Source organism: Strigops habroptila, chromosome 6, assembly GCF_004027225.2.
Source record: "Strigops habroptila isolate Jane chromosome 6, bStrHab1.2.pri, whole genome shotgun sequence".
Lineage (NCBI taxonomy): Eukaryota > Metazoa > Chordata > Aves > Psittaciformes > Psittacidae > Strigops > Strigops habroptila.
The window spans coordinates 47,005,384-47,024,932 of record NC_044282.2 but is presented as its reverse complement, the minus strand read 5'-3'; the positions used below and the strand labels follow the sequence as shown (position 1 = coordinate 47,024,932).

Here is a 19,549-nt window from a genome sequence, read left to right as displayed (position 1 = left end):
CAATTATTGGATAATTGTGCAAGCTGTTTCATCCTTTTATACTGGATGAAAGTTAGAAATTGGACAGAAGATCCATCTTCACCGCTCTCTGGTTGCTGTAGAGAAAGATCAGCTCTCCTGTACTATAAGTAGCTTTTTGTGAACATCTGTAGATGTTTTTAATTCCTCAACTGACTGTTTTGGTGGAAAGGAGAAATGGTTTTGACCTAACTGGCAGCAAGAACAAGGAAATCCTTATATTTGTGAAACGAGGCACAACTGAGGCTTCATTAATTGTGATAAGGTTTGGCAATTGTTACAAGTATGTGTCAACAAATATGATGCTGGGAGGGGTTTGTGTTTAAAAATGTTACTGCTAAAATAGCCCTATGAAGTTAGAAAGAAGTCAAAGCCCCAGCTTGAAGATCAGTGCTTCTTGTTAAAGAAAATGTACATTATTCTGTCTTGATCTTGTAGCTCTTGCAAGAGCTCTTTTCAAAGAATTTTTTTAGTTCATATTCTAAAATTATTAATTTTTTAAAATGTATTTTCTCTCTAATAACTGTAGTTGTTGAAAAGTATTCTAAAGGTATATGAATAGGAATGCTGCTCAATGCACCTTGCTCACTAACATTGTCAGACAAAGCAGGAAGCATGTGTGATAACTTTGTCTCTGCGGTAGAGTGGGGGACCAAAAAAGGCTACAGGGTTGGAGACAAGTAATGCTGGCATCTTGCAGCTTAGAAAAACTGAATTCTGCGGAAGAAACATACCATGGTGTGGCAAAATGGGCGGAAAACTCTAAATCTCTGGCTGCAGACTCATTGTCTGCACAGGTTCTTGAGTGTTGCCTATGAAGCATCTTGCATCTTAAAACTGTTGGTTTAGGCTCGATGTATGATCAGGTAGGCTTCAGTGCTTCTGCTTATGTTTGGGTAATCTTTTTCCAAAGCCTGTTTCAGCAGCAGTAAGAACTAAACTGCCTTCTTAAATAAATAAATAAATAAAACTCAAAAAAGGCTTTAAACTCTCACAAAACAAACAAACCAAAACTCCCACAAACCCAAACAAACCAACCAACCAAAAACTCCCCTTCAGCTTTAATTCATCCAACGTGTTTTATTGAGGCCACAGGCATTGACTGCAGTTTAGAGGTTTGAATATATTTTTCCTTATGATCAGAGAAGATTCCTTAAAAATGAGAAAATAAACAAATACAAAGACAGGGTAACTTCCAAAGAGTTGATATGGGTCATTGGCATAAGAGAGAGTAAAATGCCATATTCCTGTATTGCATTTGGTGCTCCACCTGCTAGGCCACTGTTCTTCCTGTGAGGTGCTTTATAGTGCATGTTGTTGTTCTGGGTGTTCTCCATGCCTTGCTGGAGGAGTAAGCAAAACTTCATGCCGTTATGTTGCTACTTCTCAGTGGATTGTAGGCTGTGTGGGCCTGTATGATTAATTTGTGCCATCTAGTTAGGAATTATTTATATCAATAAAATTCCCTCACTGCTTTGGCTGCTTGTTGAATGAGGCAAATGCCTTCTGTGCTGTGAAGTAGAAGGATTCTACTGCTTGGCTGCAGTGATTGGCTTTTGACATTAAAGTATAGATGAGAAGAGGAAGCTTAGCCTAAAATCTGAATTAGTGCAGAAAAATTCCACGTACTAAAAGTTAGTTTCATAAGAGAAATAATCTTTTCTATATTTCTTTTTAACATGGGCTTTAATAAACCATTAAAGAAATTTTTTAAGATGCTGCCTGTGTTGGAAGGTTGGAGATTTCTAGCTGCTCAAATAAAATGTTTTACCAAAACTTCATCTTGATGTTGAAAATCCTTGTAGCAGTCAGTGATCTTTTTCTATTTTTCTTTTGCTTTATGTAAAGAATTGATGCCTCAAACACTTTTTTTCCTAAGAAGTAACTTTGTTTTTTACAAATGCATGGCATAAATTACATTTAAATTTTTAACAGACTAGAATAAATGTCTTTGAAAGTTTTATTATAAACTTTCTATTGACTTTTGAACAGGTCATGCAAACGGAAAACTTGTTATGTAGATAGCTTAATGCAGTTAATGATATAACGGATTTGAATTTTATGTAGCTATTCCAAACATTGAAACTGTGAATTTGTGCTCATGTTTTACTCTTACATTTGGCACAAAGTGTGCCTGTGAACTGCACTGGCTGTATGACTGGTCTCGCACCAAAAAAGTGGATTGGACTTTTAAATTGCTAGAATACACACAGCAGGTTTTGTAGTAGCTTAATGTGTCAAAGTGGTATTTAACCCACACCTACATTAATCATTGCTGAATAACCAGTGATGATAATTTGCATTATCACTGTAAAATTTTTATTCTTACGTGCACGTAACTTTGCATTACACACCACTCTCTATATGCAACTTTGAGGTGTTACTCTCATAAGCTGTTGTTGTGACCTGTACCTGAGGACAGGTAAAAAATTCAGTGTTTGTTTTCTTATACACGTGCTAAATTATAACTACTCGGGGTGAAACTTGTCATTCCAGGCCTTTCAGATTTTGTTTTCCACTAGAAAGGCTCCGCTCTAAGTGGATCAGTATTTTGGGATCTCTTCTTTTTGTTGTTGTTTCGGTTTTGTTTTCAATTTTGTCTATAAAACTGGAGCTGCTTATTGGAGCAGGTTTTATGACTTTGGGAAGGCACATTAGACTTTGGTTTGAGGAATGAATCATGCAGCTTTGGGGAATGCGTAGTCTTTGTTCTTTGTGGGTGTTCTGCTCACATCTGACCAAGTTATGAGGTGTTTAAAAGTTGTATTTTGCCCATACTCACAACATTATAAGAGCTTGACACAAGTTTTCTGAGTGGTATGCAAATATATCCCTCCCAGATGTTAAAGTTACTGTATATGATGTTTGCCAACAAAATAACCACTTGCTTAAGTGCTTGGTTTTTGTGGAAGCTTTTAAGATGGTCATGTCCAGTTCTGGCCTTGTGCCTGCTCACTTGCTCTTTGAATGGCTCTTTGCTTTCTAGGAAGCTTGATAATTTTTGTGCTCTATTTCAAGGCAAAATATGTATCTTCAGTTCTTCGTGTATCTCAGCATGGGGATAGAGTGGAGCTGTATGTCCGCTCCACACTGGTCTGTGTGGATAAAGGTGGGAGATGTAATTCAGAAAAGGCTAAATCTTAAATTCTGGCTTTGTTTACTTCAGCAAGTACTGCAGTACAGGAGAAGTGTTCCTGTGGAATGAAGTGGTGGGCACTGAGGATCCAGTGTTGATGCTATAATAATTTTGGGAAATACTACTTTTGCCTGGGTCAGTCCATAGGCTAAATGTCCACTTACCTTTGGAGCAGATCTAGTTCAGTTTCGCCTGAAAGAAATCAGGCTTGTGTATTTGGACAGCACTGTGCAATGCATGCCAAAGGAGCTGAAGTGTGGACAACTGGGAGGCTTGCTTCAGAAGCCCTCTCCTAATCTGAACTAAAAGACTATGTAGATGCATGCATTGTCTGGCTGCTGGAGTTGGAAGTGCGTGGGATGGAATTTGGGAACCCACAGTCCGTTCCTCTTTCTACCACCTATAGTACTGGCATAGGATTGATCTTATTTCTGTGTGGAAATGAGTATATTTTTCTGGTAGCTGAAGTGGTAGAAATCTGTGCTTTGAACTGAAAGTCACAGGTAAGTGCAAACTGATAAGCTTTGACTTTGTGGTGGAAATGTTATGGTTTCCATTTTTTTCTAAAATGTAAGAAATCAGATATTCAAAATGTTTACCAAGTAAATATATTACCTGGGATAGCAGATGGCTCAAAAGTCAGAAAATGTCAGCTAGAGATTACCTCTGTGACTGTAACATGGCCCAGTAGTAGTCACGAACTCTTCCACATGAGCTCCTTCCCTTATTCAGAATATAAATCGCCAGTAAACCAGATCTCAAGTGACCTGGAGAAACAGTATAATGAAAAAGAGTCATAGTGATGATCAATTTGCTTTCATTTTGAGATACTTTGCACCTGATTTATAGCCATGCTGGATATTCAGGATAGCAGCTGAAGTTACATTTTCAAAGCACAGTTCCAGTTAAAGTTCTGTTAAAAGTAGTACTGACTGAAAAACTAGGCACTGAAGTGTCTGAAATTTGGCATCCAAAGTTAGTGGGCATTTATTTTACCCTTTGGACTTTTCATCATTGCATGCCAGCCACCCACCTTTAGAACAGGAATGGGAATACTGATCTCGCAAAGTTTACATTTATTGTATGTAGTCTTCCCACGCTATGGACAGATCTGCATAAACATGTCTATGGGGAAATGTAAGGGTTTTCTATTCAGTGTAGGATGCAGATGGTAAGCATTTAATGGGTCATAGGATGAGGGTAAAAACTGGGCAATTGTCCATTTGCTGAATGAATCAGAAATCCTGCTGGGGAAAACGGAATAAAGCAGCAGAATGAATATTATCGGAAGTAGGTATGTATAAAGGCTAAAACGAAGTTGCATGGCTTTCAAATCCGAACTGCTGCATAGCTTGGTTTTACATAGCTGTATTTAAAGCTTTGGGAGGATTTGATGTGATACAAGTCTGCAGAACCATTGGTGCTTTGTAATCTGCATTTCAGTGTGCTGTGAGGCAACCGTAGGGATTACATCGGTAAGAGTAGAGAAGGAATGCAGGGTGGTGTGTGAACGTTGTGGTGATGTCTTTTATGTTTCCAGTTACACATATGTTTGTGCAGATTTTGGGAGGAGCAGTTTAAAAATACCCACTGGTGGTTTTGGAGTCACTTACAAGGAAGGCTTTCAGAACAAGATTGTGCTGCTTCAGTTATTTAGTTGTGTGTTCAAAACACTGACATCACGAATTGATGTCTCTGGAAGTTTTGCTTGTGGTGCTGGTCTAAAGGTATTCTCTTTGCATGTTTTATATGAGGATTTTCCATGTTCCTAAGCCTGCAGGCTCATCCTGAATTTTGAAATTCAAGGTTTGTTGTTTTGCTTTTGTCTGCTCCTGTAGAGATGATGATACAGATCAGAGATGCCAAGCACTTCTACCCTTTGCCATGGTATCAGAAAGACCCAGGTGATGAGTTTTCTTCTTCCCTGGGTCTTGCTAGCTTGCTTTGAGGGCTCATGTGAAAAAGTGCATCATGAGACATCAGTTGGTAAATAGTCTGTAATGCAGCCAAAGAATTGATGTCTGGATATTGCTGGTTTTACTGAATGCTAACTTGCCTGCTTATGGACAGGTCTTCATGCCCATTTCTGCCCTCTGCCTCTTAACCTCAGCTTTACTGCATATCTGTCCCAGTTTTTTTGCTTTTGTTTCCCTCCCCCTTCTGTCTAGGGTGCAAGTTCCTTGGGTCAGAAACAGGCTCTGTGGTATACGTAGAAGAATTTCTGTAATAACTATCCGAAACAAATATCGATACTGAATGCATAGTTAATTATTTTGGCTTTAATTTTTTCTTTCTTGACCTCTTTTTTTAAAAACATTATTAGTTATTTTCCATTTCAGTGGTTCATTAAACTTGACTGTTTCGTATGAGACTTTCCCACTAAATCCACTCATCTTGAGTTACAAACCTTGCTTTGTTTCATTTGCATCATTGCTCATAAAGGAGAGAAAACAGGTCAAGTTATGCCCTGAAAGAATAGTGCCTCATTTATTTAGGATTTTTCAAACACAGTTAAAAGCATAATGGAAATGTGGGAGAAAGAGAATGGATAGAAAAGTGTGCATGATGGTTTAGTTTAGGGAACTGCTCCTGTTAAAAAGCGCAGCCCTGCCTTCTGAGCTTCTTTCCCTGATAGCGCTTGCCTGTGTAACTTGGCCTTATGGAAGGTTTTAGGATGGTTCAGAATGAGGGAAACTATCCTTGGATTTGCAAATGGGCAATCTATGCTATGGTTACAAAGATGAGACTTCTGTAGGTGGTTGGTGTTATTTAGCTTCTACTTTAAATAGAATCATGTTTGTATACTCTCACCCTTACCTGTTATTGCCTGAAGCTTGGCTGAAAAATCATGAAAGAATGGACTAGCTGAATTATAGTACTGGAGGTGCGCACCATGTTGCTGCAACCATTAATGTTGTCTGCTTTCGTGAGCATGTCAGTATTGTCATCGTACCCTGTGGTATTAAGTATATATTTCAGCTAAGTGATATCAAACAGGCATAAATGCTGTTATGCTAAGGGCTAGTCAAGCATGTGCAAGCTTCTTGTACTGAAGTGCTTACGACCTGAAGCAGTGGTCCCCAAGCTGTTTACTTGCAATGACATGGGATGCTGCTGTTAGACACAGAAAATTGTTAGGCAGTTTTCTATGGAAGATAAAAATCCATGGAGGGGGGAGATTTTCTTTTCTAAATAAAGGAATTCATCTGGCTTTTTGTAGCTTAAGCCAGTTTTGGTAGTGGTTGCTGTATTTGGGAAAATTATTTCTTTATCATGCCCTTACTGTTAGATTTTTTTTTTTTTTTTTTTTTTTAGGCCACAGAGTGATTCTTTTTACTCACTGGTTGGGTGGTTTTTTGGGAGTATACTTATTTATTTATTTATTTTTTTATTTTTATTTTTAATTCTACTTTTGCTTTCAGTGCCCTAATATGTTTAAATATTTAGTGTACATGAGATTTTCTATCTTCTAGAATAAATGGCCTGAAGGGAGGAGGAATTTCTGAACCTATCCTACTTGAATGTGCAAGCAAGCTGTTTATCTCATTATGTACCACTGAAGTGCACTTCATTGAACTCTGCTTCTGGCCACTGAAGTGATATGCCAATGATTAGTGTAGCTGATATGTATTTCCAAGTCATGCTCACTTAAAAAACCAACCAAACAAAAAAAGGCAAACCACCAAATAAAACCCCAACTCCTATATTCACATTACTGGGAGAGTAAAAACTATTCCATGGGTGGTAGAGTGGTTTAGTATATAGAAAATTTGCAGGAAAATACTTCCTTTGTTTGTTTCCCTTGATTCATGCACAGATTGCCTCTACAGGTTTGATGTATCGTTTCTTCTTAGCTGCTCAGAGGAGCGCATGTCTGTGCTTTAGGGGCGAAGGGATCCCAGGAGAAGCTCTTTGAGACTTATATGCTGTGGTAAGAACCATGGCACAATCAAGGGTTCTGCAAATTGTTAATAGTGTGCAGATATTTTTATTCAATTTTATACACAAGTGTGAGAAACATTTTTCTTTTCTCTCTTATGCAGGTCAACTTTGTAGTGTGCCAACTGTTTGCCTTGCTTGCGGCTGTTTGGTTTCGAACATACCTTCATTCAAGCAAAACTAGCCCATTTATAAGGCATGTTGTTGCAACCCTCTTGGGCCTTTATCTTGCACTTTTTTGTTTTGGATGGTAAGTGGCAATGAAATTCCATTTTGAGGGGCTTGTAATTTTTCATTTCTTGTTTGCAGAGAAGCAAAGTTTTGTTATGAAGAACCTTATTACCTAATTCTGTGGGGTTTAGCTGCTGCAAAGGTACAGAAATGAGCTTAAATTTTCTGATGTTTTAGAGGGAGGGTGTGGTGGTTTTGTTGCTTTGTTTTGTTGGGTTTTTTTCTGAATACAAGTTTTCTGTTTTCACATCTTGATCTTTTCAGAGTGTAGCGAGCCAGAATGTTAGTAGGGCTAGTAAAGCGTACATAGTAAAGTATATACATTTAGTTTGGTGAATTTATTTTTTTCTTTAAAGTTAGCTTATTAAATGGCTCTCATGTCCCCAAGATGGTTTAAGATTAATTGCCAGTTTTGTTTTATTGCATTGTGAACAAAGCGCTTGCTCGGCTTTAAGTGTATGGAAGACTTATTTATACTGACTATTGTAGAGTATTACTGAACTAGGAAGAATTAATCAAGCTGTTGTGCAGGTGGATTTACATGTGCAATTCACTTGTTTATATAATTCCATTAACTCCCATGCATTACTTAAACTTTTGGCTGTGGTGTTCTGCTTTGAGAGAACAATCTGATGCCAAAGACTTCCAGTTTTAGCACCAAATGAGGAGGATGATATGGGAGATAGGTGCTACTGTGTGTGGTTTTTGTGACAGCTGTGTAAACTGTAGAAGCACATTCTGTATCCATTCCTTTGGAAACAGAAAACATTAATTGTAAGTTTTAATTGGAAAATGTTAACAATATATTCATATCTGAAATTTGGGGATGGGAGACTTTGGAAAGAAACAACCTCCACCCCCAACAGATATAAATAAAGATTTGTAGAAGCCTCTCATTGGCAGTATGCCCTGGAAAAGAAATCAGAGAGAGATATTATGTCATAGTAGAAATCCAGATTATTCTAGTTTGCTTTAGATCATACTTAAAGCAATTATTTTAGCAATGAATTTCTAGTTTAATAGAAGTTTGGGATTATTTTTTTTCTTAGAATCGTGGAACTAAAAGCTTTTTAAAAATGTAGATGAACATAATTTGAAATGTTAGAAGTATGCATTCTTTAAAAAAGTTTATACAAGTGGCATTTGCACTTGTGCCAACTCTTTTTCCTATTGCTTAAGTATGTATTATACAAGCATGTCCTTGAAGGTTTTCTTTTGTTTGGTTCCCCTTACCCCTCCCCAAGGAATCAAGTACACATACAGGTTACAGTCCTGTCATACACCTTCCATGACTCTTCAATTGTGTTATAATGTGTTGAGTGCAAGACGGGAAACTGTTACTGGGGTTTTTTATATAGTAAGAGTTTATAGTAAAAACAGATTTGTAGACCATCTCATCCAAACCTAAATGTATGCAATAGTTTGAAATCTGCACCCTTTTATTAGTCATTATGTCTTTGTCAATTTCAGTTGTGTTATTTTTCAGTCACCTTTGTAGTGCTTGTGATGGTGGGACAGAAAAAGAAGGGATAGTTCATTGGGATAATAGCAAACAGTATAAAAGGCCTAGAATACCCTTCGTGTATAGCTAAAATTTACTATTTCATGTTGTGTGTTTCTATGCATCCCTTTTTTTAATTGGAGATAATCATATTGCTACCGTTAACAACTCTGAAAGACAAATATTTTCAGAGACTATAATCTTGGTATGGTACTCCTCATCAACCCACACTTTTTCAGGCTTTGATATATTGTGTTCCTCCCTCCATTTAAGAAGCAAACCTCTTAAACTTATATTTTTGCCATTTCACTAATGCCTGCCTTTGCCACACAGCGTTGCTAATACATGGCTGATATGAAAAGAAAAAGTAAATATTTTTTTTTAATTGGCAATTGCTTATATTAAATGTGCATTTGAATTTTAGGTAGTCATATCTTAGATGAAACTAGCTAGTAGTGAAGCATGGGAGCGTGTGCAGATTGGATCTTCCATTAAAAAGTCAAGATTCTCAAGGTCAGTTAATATGCAAGTGAACTGTTCTCCCTTGGTTCATTGTGCGTAGACTTTGTAGGATTTTAGCTGGCTAGAACTGGGTTTCTTGTTGAAAGTCTTTGAAGGCATTTTCTTGTGAATAGGTGAGGAGTGAAATTAGGAAATCGTTGATAAGCTGAAAGACAACAGTATCAGTATAGCAAAATAGTAGTTGCTTTTTAGGCAGGTTATTATGGGAAAAATACTGAAACTAGATCAGTGTGTCACTTGAGCACATCCAAGTATGCTACTGAGACACTTAAAGTACTAAAGTGAAAGAGAGTCAACTTACTGAAGATCAGACACTGTTCCTCAATCACTGGTAGTGGTTTGCCACCAGTTCTCTACTAGCATACTGAATCATAGAATCATAGAATGCTTAAGGTTGGAAAGGACCTTAAGATCATCTAGTTCCAACCCCCCTGCCGTGGGCAGGGGCACCTCACCCTAGACCATGTCGCCCAAGGCTCTGTGAAACCTGGCCTTGAACTCTGCCACAGATGGAGCATTTGCCACTTCTTTGGGCAACCTGTTCCAGTGCCTCACCACCCTCACAGTAAAGAACGTCTTCCTTACATCTAACCTGAACTTCCCCTGTTTAAGCTTGAACCCATTACTCCTTGTCCTACCACTATAGTCCCTGATGAAGAGTCCCTCCCCAGCATCCTCGTAGACTCCCTTCAGATACTGGAAGGCTGCTATGAGGTCTCCACGCAGCCTTCGCTTCTCCGGGCTGAACAGCCCCAACTTGCTTAGCCTGTCAGTAGCTATGGTGTTAAGCTATGGAAAAAAAAATAAGTAGATGAGGTTAGAGCACCTTTGTGAAATACATCTGTGGGTTGTTGGTGTTGTAGGGTTTTTTGTTTGTGTTTTTGAGACCATCATCACCACGATCCCTCTATTGATTATAGAGAACTTGGGGCAAAGAGACTGGGTGGACAGAGTTACCATTTCTATTGTCTAGGAAATCTTCCCATATACTTATATTTTGGATACTAAGATATTGTTGGCCTTAACCAAAATACCTATTGTTGCAAACTGGTAAAAAGATGATTGTGGAAATTGAACCACAAAATGCGTGAAATAATACGAAGTGGAAGTTTTATCAGACATATACCTTGTAATTTAAGGATTATCTGCATTTACTATATGCTTGTTTATGAGCTGGATACATCTAGATAAGTCTGTAGTTTTTGTTCATTACTGCTCTCTGTCCTCTGCTAAAGGGGGAAGCCGTCAACAGAGGGAGGGCTGCAGGAAACCTTAGCAGAACAAAAGGGGTTTTTGGAAGCAGTGATGGAGTTAAAATTTGAGCCTCTTTAATTTCACATTAAATAAATAAGTGCATGCGGTTTATTGTCACTAATGAAAATGCTGTGAGGGTTTACTGGTTTGTTTTTGGCTTTTTCTCTCCTAGGTATGCCTTACATTTTGTTATACAAAGTGGAATTTCCTACTATATCATGATCATAATAGGAGTGGAAAATATGCACAAGTAAGTTTCCATTCTAAAAATTTTTTCTTTGCTTTTACAAGAATGCTACTGTTAAGGGTTTTTTTTGTCACTGTGCACATATGCTGTATTTCTGGTTGTATCATAGTATTTCAGTATTTGAATTCTGCTAACCATGGTTTTATTTCCAGGAAAGAAAATGGCTTATTCGGGTATTTTTGCCAGCTCTTTGGAATATCTAAAACTTGTTACAATTGGTAATATCCCACTGAGACTTCTTTTGTGTTCTCAGCATTCTGATTTTTTTTTTCCCCCCCATTACTTTATCATACCTAATTGTAGGTGTCTCACAAATGAGTCGACTGTACAAATATAATCTGATAACAGCCAGTGCTGGTAGAAGAAAGATGTCTGACGGAAACAGAATTTGAGAGGTTTTTTTAGGTACTGTTTGTAAAATTGCATATGTAGGCCATTATTTTAGTTATGCTTGAATGCATGATTAGATTAGCTTTATCTGAATCCATATAGAATGGCACTTGTTTCTCTTCTTCAATCATTCTTAAAAGCAGGAAAGACATTTCTCTTATTACTGTATGCATATGTTTTATTATTCCACTAGTCTAGAGCTTGGAACCAAATTAGGTTCCCACTGTGTTAATTCCTGCATAAATGTTTAGTAAAATAGCAAATCCTTGCTTGAATAGGTTCCTGCAGTATGTGAGGCTGTCAGGAAAGATACTGATAAAAGTACCAAAAAGGAAAATTGCTTTACACAGGAAGTGCAAAGCCAGGGTGGCCTTAGTTCATGATCCTGCCTATTAGAACACTCTGCTTCTGTATACTCTGTTACTGAGTATAATTTTAGTGTCTTTTGAAATATCCCATATTGGGCTCTTATTTTCAGGATTTTCTACAGAGCCTGAGGTATTCAAAGTACTGCAGATGTGAGAACTTCATTGGGTTGTATGGCTGGTTTGTATTCTAACTTCATTAGAAGTTATTTTAAAGAACTTTTTTGCATCAATTTCTCTTCAGATATATACAAATGTAAATTACAACTTATGTAGCTTAACATTTTAAAAGAAATTACCAATGTAGTTAAATGCTGAAAAGGGAGGTACCAGGCAGGAATACTTGAGTTTTTATCATAACAAATTACATAGGTTTCTAAAAGGAAATCTAGCGGTGATTTACTTCCCTAACAGTGAGAGGCAGGTAGGCATGTCTTTGATATTCCTGCATTGGAGCACGGGAACTCTATAGTTTCTCATCCTCTCATTTCATGCCAGCTGGTTTAACTGCATAGCCTGACTGCATAAATGTTTGCTGTACTATGCACAACTGTGTACGCATGTTCTCTGTTACTCTTAGTTACTGTGCGGTTGGGAAGGTAAAACTTAGATTTGACTACTGGGCTTATGTTGCTTTACCACAGTATGAACTGACATACCACAGGGTAAAACTAGAAAGCTCTTTTAGTGGAGGGGAATAAAATAATCTAACAAATGGAGTAATTTTTTACTTCAGTTTGTGGACAATACTTGGATGCTGTGTGCGAACTCCAGAAGCCATTTCTAATAGGTGATACAGGCAAGACTGTACAAGGTTTGCTCCCTCCATTGCCACAGTATCCCAAAAGAGGTGATGCCTCTTGTTATCCCTTTACGCCTGTATTTTTTACTGAAGGAATGTCTGGATACAGTCCTGGGCAGCTGGCTCTTAGTGGCCCTGCTTGAGCAGGGGGGTTGGACCAGATGACCTCCAGAGGTCCTTCCCAAGCTCAACTGTTCCATGGTTCTATTTGATTTTGTTGCAGTTACAATTCTTTGTACGGTACGTGTGGTCATGTGAGTGAGCTGCTTGAACATGGTAATGTAAAGAGATTTGAATTTGAGTAAACAAACTTTGGTTGTAACTGGTCTGGCCCTTGTGGAGGTGCCTTCTGGTCATCCCTTTCCTTGGGATTTGCGAAGTTTAGTCCTCACTAAGTTCCCTTCCCCCTCCTAGCCAAAGCCAGGACAACAATGCCTTGCTCCCCTTCTCCTTCATTTCTTGCTGTGGCTTTGATAAACAGTGGGACATTTGACAAAGGAGGGGTGGAGGAAACTTGATGGTTTGATCTTTGAAACCCCAAGATTTCAAAGAGACAAGTTATTCTTGTTCATCAGAGTGAACTAATTAATTCAGCATGTTAATCAAGGCACTTATTTTGTCAGTCAGGTGTTTAATAATGCTGAATGTCCTGACATGCTGATAGACAGGTTCGACTGCTATTTAGCCTACAGCTTAGATTGTTGTAAAAATTAGGTTAGGTATTGTTAGAAAGTTATGTTTTCAGTGAAATACAAAATGGATAAGGCAAACTACTCTCGTCCTGAGTTATTGGCAACGTTTTGTAAGCATCTTTGCTTCTTCAGAAGTGAGAACATCATAAGCTGAAATGATTTTTGAAAATGGGAATTAGGCTGTTTTTTGAACTTTTGCTTTTTCCAAAGGCCCTTGACCAAGGTAAATGTAAGTTTGTTGTTTTGTTTTGGTCTTTTTTTCTTCTTTTTTTTTATTGCTGCCTGCTTTTGAGTTGATCACAGGTGTCTTGGTCTATGAAGAACATACATGATGTGGATAAAGATTTCTTTTTTTCTTTTCTGTGCGATAGAGAGTTTGAAACAACAATCTAAAATTAGTCATCCTCAAATCAAAAGACTGAAATAACAATATCTAACAATCTTTAAGGGTTTGACTAAGAAATGCTATCAATTTCTGATAATAATTCTTAGCAAATCTAGGATTGGAAGCCCGCCACTGTAATTACAGTTCTTTGAAGGTGTGAGGGCATCTGGACAACTGTAAGCTGTCTGGTATAACTTCTCAGTTACAAATTTGTAATTTATGTCATTTGAATAAAAATGCCTGGTACATAGGTAACTGCCAAAGGACAGTGGACACAACACTGAGAATACCCGGATTCAGAATTTGAGGTATTAGTAGCTGTAAACTGTTCTGCATACGCAAACACAATTTTTCTGCATTTGTGCTATACAGTTAGTGTAACTAAGAAACTTATTTGAAGTTCAACTAATCGAGAGATGAAAAATATTAAGGATGTTCTTATTCAGCCAAGGATAAATTCAAGATGGAGGAAGACGAGATCTATTCATTCTGTAGCCTTAACGCAAAAACTGAAGAAAACAAGTAGTGTTCTAGTAGCAATTTTTGTTGTCTTAGCAGTTCTATGTTAAATGCAAAAAAAACCCCCAACCTGTTAAAATTTTATGAAGTTTTTGATTAGAAAACACTTTTTTGTGTAGATGAAAATCAGATAGATATTAAACATCATAATTTCTACAATATGCTTAGACATTTATCCTCCCCTTTTAAAAATAAGCACCAAGTCTAATGAGTAGCCATATTTAGGAGCATATTTCAATAGTTATCAACTAATTGTTCCAGTAGCCAAGCTTGGATTTAGGAATAATTTGGAAATATTCAATCTTATGTGAAGAGCCATTGAAATGATTTAGGGAACTGAAACAAAGTATTGTTAAGAACCTTACTGGGTTCTTATCAAGGAACTGCAAGACAGTGAACTATTTAAACTGGAGATAAAAATTTAGAGAACTTCTGTTTTAGCAGACAAAGCATTACAAAAAGTTGAGTTAATAGTACTGAAAGCAAGAGTGCTGTTTTCCTTTAGATGGAAACTCTTTTCTGCTATCAGGAATACTATTGGGGCTGTACGCAGAGGGGTGTTTCACCTCTTCTTGAATTGGTTGCTAAGCTGTTGGTCTGATTTTTTTTTTTTTCTTTTTTTCCTTTGATTTTTTTTTCTTGTTTTGGTGGGGTTTTTTTGGAGGGGGGTGTGTGTTTGGTTGGGGTTTTTTAGTAGCAAAGCATATGGTCTGGCTACTAGATGCCCTTCCTGGTTAGAGAAAATCTTTGAGGTTTTGCTTGTGTAATGGCAGACTTTTCTTGTCTGTTCGCAGAGGTGAACACTTCTTCAAGAATGTAGCTTATTTTGTATGCATATGTTAAAAAGGTAAACACAGAGTTAAAATAGAACTATCACACATTAATAAGCAAAGCTCGTGATCTGAAACTGGCTCCATGTTTTCATTAAAATTTTTCATGGCTCTTAATTTTGTCCTTAACTGCCAAATTTGTTCTTTATATGGTTAAATCAGATGATCTACTTGAGAACATCTTAACTTGAGTTGACTGAGCAGATGAGAGCTCTGCACAACTCAAATTCTTGTAACCTGCTGCTGCTACCTTAGTATCGTGTGGGAATAGGACTTGCATGGGGCATATCCTATAGTTCTTTGAAATTTAATAGCTTCCTCCCACATGCGCTTTGCATCACTTCTACATAAAATTGCTCATCAAAACAACTTACACTTTAAAACTGACCTACCAAATTTAAAAACAAACCCACAACAACAAAGCCCCTTATATCCCTGTTTATTTTTGTGGAGCTTGGAAACTGTGTTTAATAGTGCTAGAGGTTCTGATTTTCTTTGGTTTTGTTTGAGGTTTTTTTTTCCTTGAGTGTGCTTTATAGACTAATTTATCATCATAATTTGTTATATGTTTGATTTTTCTCATGCTTACCTAGAGATCACACTTTTGTGTTCTGAAGAGTGTGAATGGCAACACTGACTGGCACCAGACAGTGATTCTCTGTATGCTGCAGATTTGACAAAAATAGCTGTTCAGATAGATCGCTGTCTTCAGTGGCTTGAAAAGTGAGCACTTGTTGAAGTAAACACCTTAAACCATGACAGAAGGAATTTCCTAGTAATCTGTATGATTTTCTTTTGAAAGTATTTGTTTTACATAGATATTTCAAGTTCATCCACTTTGATAACTTCCTGTAACTCTCCTGGCTATGCTGGGGTAGAATTCAATGCATTACTTGAAACAATAAAAGTGTAAGTTGAAAAATAATTTGATATATTCATCTTTCTTAGAATTGGAATGTTTGAATGGAAAGGACTTTATTGATCATATTTTTTGTAATTGCAGAAATGGAGTGCAAAGAGAACTAGTTTGTGGGAGGTTTTTTGGTTTGGGGTTTTTTTTTTTTTTCCTTATTTTTAAATAAGGATTTAAATACATTTATTTAATCTTTGGTGTGTGTCCCCCATGTACATATAGGGAGAAAGAAGGAAGGACGGGAATCATATAGTGTCTGCAGCTTTGTGAAGGTTGACGCTGAAGTAGAAAGGCTGATAAAAGATAATTGATAATAATGCAAACTCTAAGACATTTCTGAAGTGTTGTAACCACTTCGGTTGCTTTGGTACAAAAGGAGCATATGCTACCTTAATGGAACTAGAAAAAATTGTGATTGTATACTTTGTCTTTCCAGGAAAAAGAGCCTAAATTAGTCTGGGTTTAAATCTCTCCCCTCCTCCCCCTCTCCCCCCCTCCCTTTTTTTTTTTTTTTTTAATTTTAGTTTTTACTTTGTGGCTGAAGTTATTCAAAGAATGGAGTTCTCAGAAGAGAGGCATTTTAACAGTGGTGTTGGCATATAAAACCTCTATCATTACACTTCAGAGAACTCAGATAAAAAAAATTCTGGACTTCTGCTCTATGAAGTAGCTATACATTATTGAGTATTGATGTTTATCTGAAAGACAGTTCTCTTATTTCCCTAAACTTTAAATTGATAAGTACTGTTTTTTTTCCAGACTGTGTACTTGGTTTCTGTAAGCATATAGAGGATAACCTTTTCCAGGAAGGAAGCAGTAGTCTAAAATGGCTGGGTGTGTTAGAAATCTGTCGGGACTCAGTAGCTATTGCTTTTTTGGCTTGCACAGATTTCATTTTTTTATAGTCTTTGTGCTCAAAGTGAAGCTGTGCACAATCAAGCAAAAGAAAATTGATAGAGTAAATGTTTTCTGGTCTCTGTGTTTGTTTGGTAATCTCTGAAAGCTGTAGCATCTATATAGATACTTCTTCTTCAACGCACATTACTCTGCCTGTCATGCTGCCAAGCAACTTGACTGCTAGCAAATGAGCTCTGAGTCATGGTATCATTGCTGCATGGTTTATTACCTCAACAAACCATTGATGTCAAATAAATCAGGCTCCCTACAAAATGAAGTGGCAGAATAAATTCTGCCCCTAGAATAGTTCAGTGAAAGCTATGTTCTTCTTCAGCTCCTGGCAAAGACTGCCACTAAGAAGAGTTGATTAAAAATTCTGGTTGCATGGTATTGACTGAATTGAACCAGTGGTGTTTGTGATAGAAAGACTAGATGCAAGGATTCTGTGTATTATAGTCAACCTTCTTCCCTAAATACATGCTTTTGCATAGTTTTTTTTTATTCTTTGGTGAAATATCTTGTCTTTGAGACAAATTTCACTTCAGTAATTATGACAAGCGCAGCAAATAATCATCTCATTGTCCTTAATGGAGCTGTTGACTGTGAATTATGCAAGTCAGTTTTGCCTGCAGAACTGCAGGTGGTGGTGTACGAAGTGTCTGTGTTGGAGCTGAAAGATGTTTGAATAAATGATGATGACCCTTGTTACGAATGCACAACAAAACACACACGCACACACACACACACACACAAATGTGTGTGTTGTTTCCATTAAGGGAAGGTGGATGTAAATGAAAAGCATTGATAGTTAAAAAATACAAACTTCTTCATTTTAAAATCCAGTGTCTCAGTTCAACATGTTAGTAAGTTTCATATAACATTTAAAGCTGATAGGTTTTGCAGATCAAATGTCTTTAGTGGAAGTCAAAGATGAGATCACAGAGTCATAGAATAGCTGAGGATGGAAGCTTTTCCGAGTCCAATTCCTCTGTTCAAAGCAGGACCAACTAAAGCAGGTTGCTCCGTGAAACCCAAGTCTTCCTTACGAACAGGATCCTGGATAGTTCCAGTTGTCATAAGCATGCTAGCTATTTCCTTTTGGTGTCTTGCTTCAATGTCTATTATAGCTTAAAATTTGAGGTGACTTCATGCAGCTTAGTTTTCTGATATGATCTGGACTCACTACAAAAGCTTTTTTTATTCTTTAATTTTCCCCCACCCAGTAATTAAACACTATTGTCAAATTTCAGGGTAACTGCACAGATTTAGCATTGTTAACTTAATTCTTAGGCACATCTCAATTTAAAGGGAAATAAACCAACTGCAATTGAGATAGTTATTTTGGTAGAAGGAGACAATGTTAGGCAAGAAGTACTTGTAGTAGGCTGTCTTCCTGTCCTTTTTTAAGAGAGTATCAATATAAAAAGGGAAGTAAGTGTGAAACATGCAAAACAAAGACTGGGCCAAGAGAAAATATGACTTGTGTCTTTAAGTCAGTACAAACAGGTGGAAGCCAGCCTGAGTAATAAAGAAATGTTTGAAGGCGTATTTGATATGTGAAGTTTGGTTTTACTTCCAATTCACTTTTCAACTGCTTTTGAAAACAAACGTGTTTCCAGTACTCAAACAAAAAATACATTCTAGTCTTCTATGCTGTGAGAAGATATGCCAGGGATTTACTTACAGTCTTTTCAGTATGGATAAATTACCTGGAAGTTTTGGGAGGGCTATGTGTAAGAAATCCCATTTCCTTATATATCAGTTGGCATAGTTTTTAGCTGGGAAGCTTCTGTTTTGTGACAGCAAATTTCAAACTTTGCTATTTAAAAGTTGTGCTTAATTATGTTGAAAAGCAAGTGGGTAAATAAAAAAAGATAATGTAAATGGCTCCATGATTCCTACCTTAAATCTCAAGTGGTAGGGGAGCTTTTGGTGTTCTATTGGCTGGGAAATACTAACAAAATGGTACTAAAGCAGGTTTGCTGTGTGTCTGCATCTGGTAAGAAGATACAAGTACTTTGGACAATGTAGCATGGTGTTAATCTTCAAAGCTGTGGTTGAAATAAAAAATTGTTAGTATAGCCAAGTGCTAAGCAGTTTGCACAGTCATGACTAATCACAGGCACAACAAGAACTGTGAAGTCAGTAGGCTTGCAAAAGGAAGCTCTGGATATTTCAGTGTATGATTTCTTAGAGTGAATAATCTGTTTTATTAATAGATAGTGTCACATAGGAATGCACAACACATACAAGTAATGCACAATTTTAAACAACAGTCATGTAGCTGGCTTTCTTTTTCTTGGTATTCTGCTCTTCCTAGGAATGTCTGTGATTTTTTAAATCCCAGTTTTATCCTGGCTTTTCAGTTCATCAAGTGTTCCCTTTTCTGCTTCCCTCCACCACGGTATCCATTTGGGATCCCACATTTAATGTATGATGTGGCATCATCCATGTGTCTAGTCACTGACTTCTGGCTTTGATATCAAGTGCTAATTTTTTTGTGATTGCTATTACTGCTTCTGTGTAGAGTTTTTCATCTTTAAAGCAGCCCACAATCTATTGAATGCTTTAAGGGTGTCTTGTGAGGTATGAATGAGGTGGTGTGCATATATTGAGAACTAGTAAGATTCTGCCATTTGCTCATGTAAGTTGTACAGATACCAGCTAAAACTTGGTAAATATATTTTAATAAATCAAAATAAAACCCCATAGAGACATTTCTTTGTGGGTTTTTTTTTGTTTTTGTTGTTGTTTGTTTGTTTGTGTTTTTTGTTTTTTGTTGTTTTTTTTTCTGTTTTTTCTTCCTACAGGATGGAGGTAGGGCTCATTGATCAGCAGTATTCACTTTTTGTCTCCAATTGCAACGAAACAAAGTCCAGGCTCCTTTGGCTGTCTTTCTCTATGTGAC

The 19,549-nt window shown here is 37.2% G+C and overlaps 1 protein-coding gene across 2 annotated transcripts in view; it reads left to right on the top strand.

Moving 5' to 3' along the window:
* The window catches only part of MBOAT2 (membrane bound O-acyltransferase domain containing 2), a 95,427-nt gene that overhangs the window by 10,597 nt on the left and 65,281 nt on the right, over nt 1-19,549 (top strand). The window contains exons 2-3 of one of the 2 annotated variants that reach the window (XM_030490965.1): nt 7,198-7,343; nt 10,774-10,851. In XM_030490965.1, the coding sequence (XP_030346825.1) occupies nt 7,198-7,343; nt 10,774-10,851 (224 nt within the window). The remainder of the gene's footprint in view (nt 1-7,197; nt 7,344-10,773; nt 10,852-19,549) is intronic. The other variant, XM_030490966.1, reaches the window with a different exon arrangement.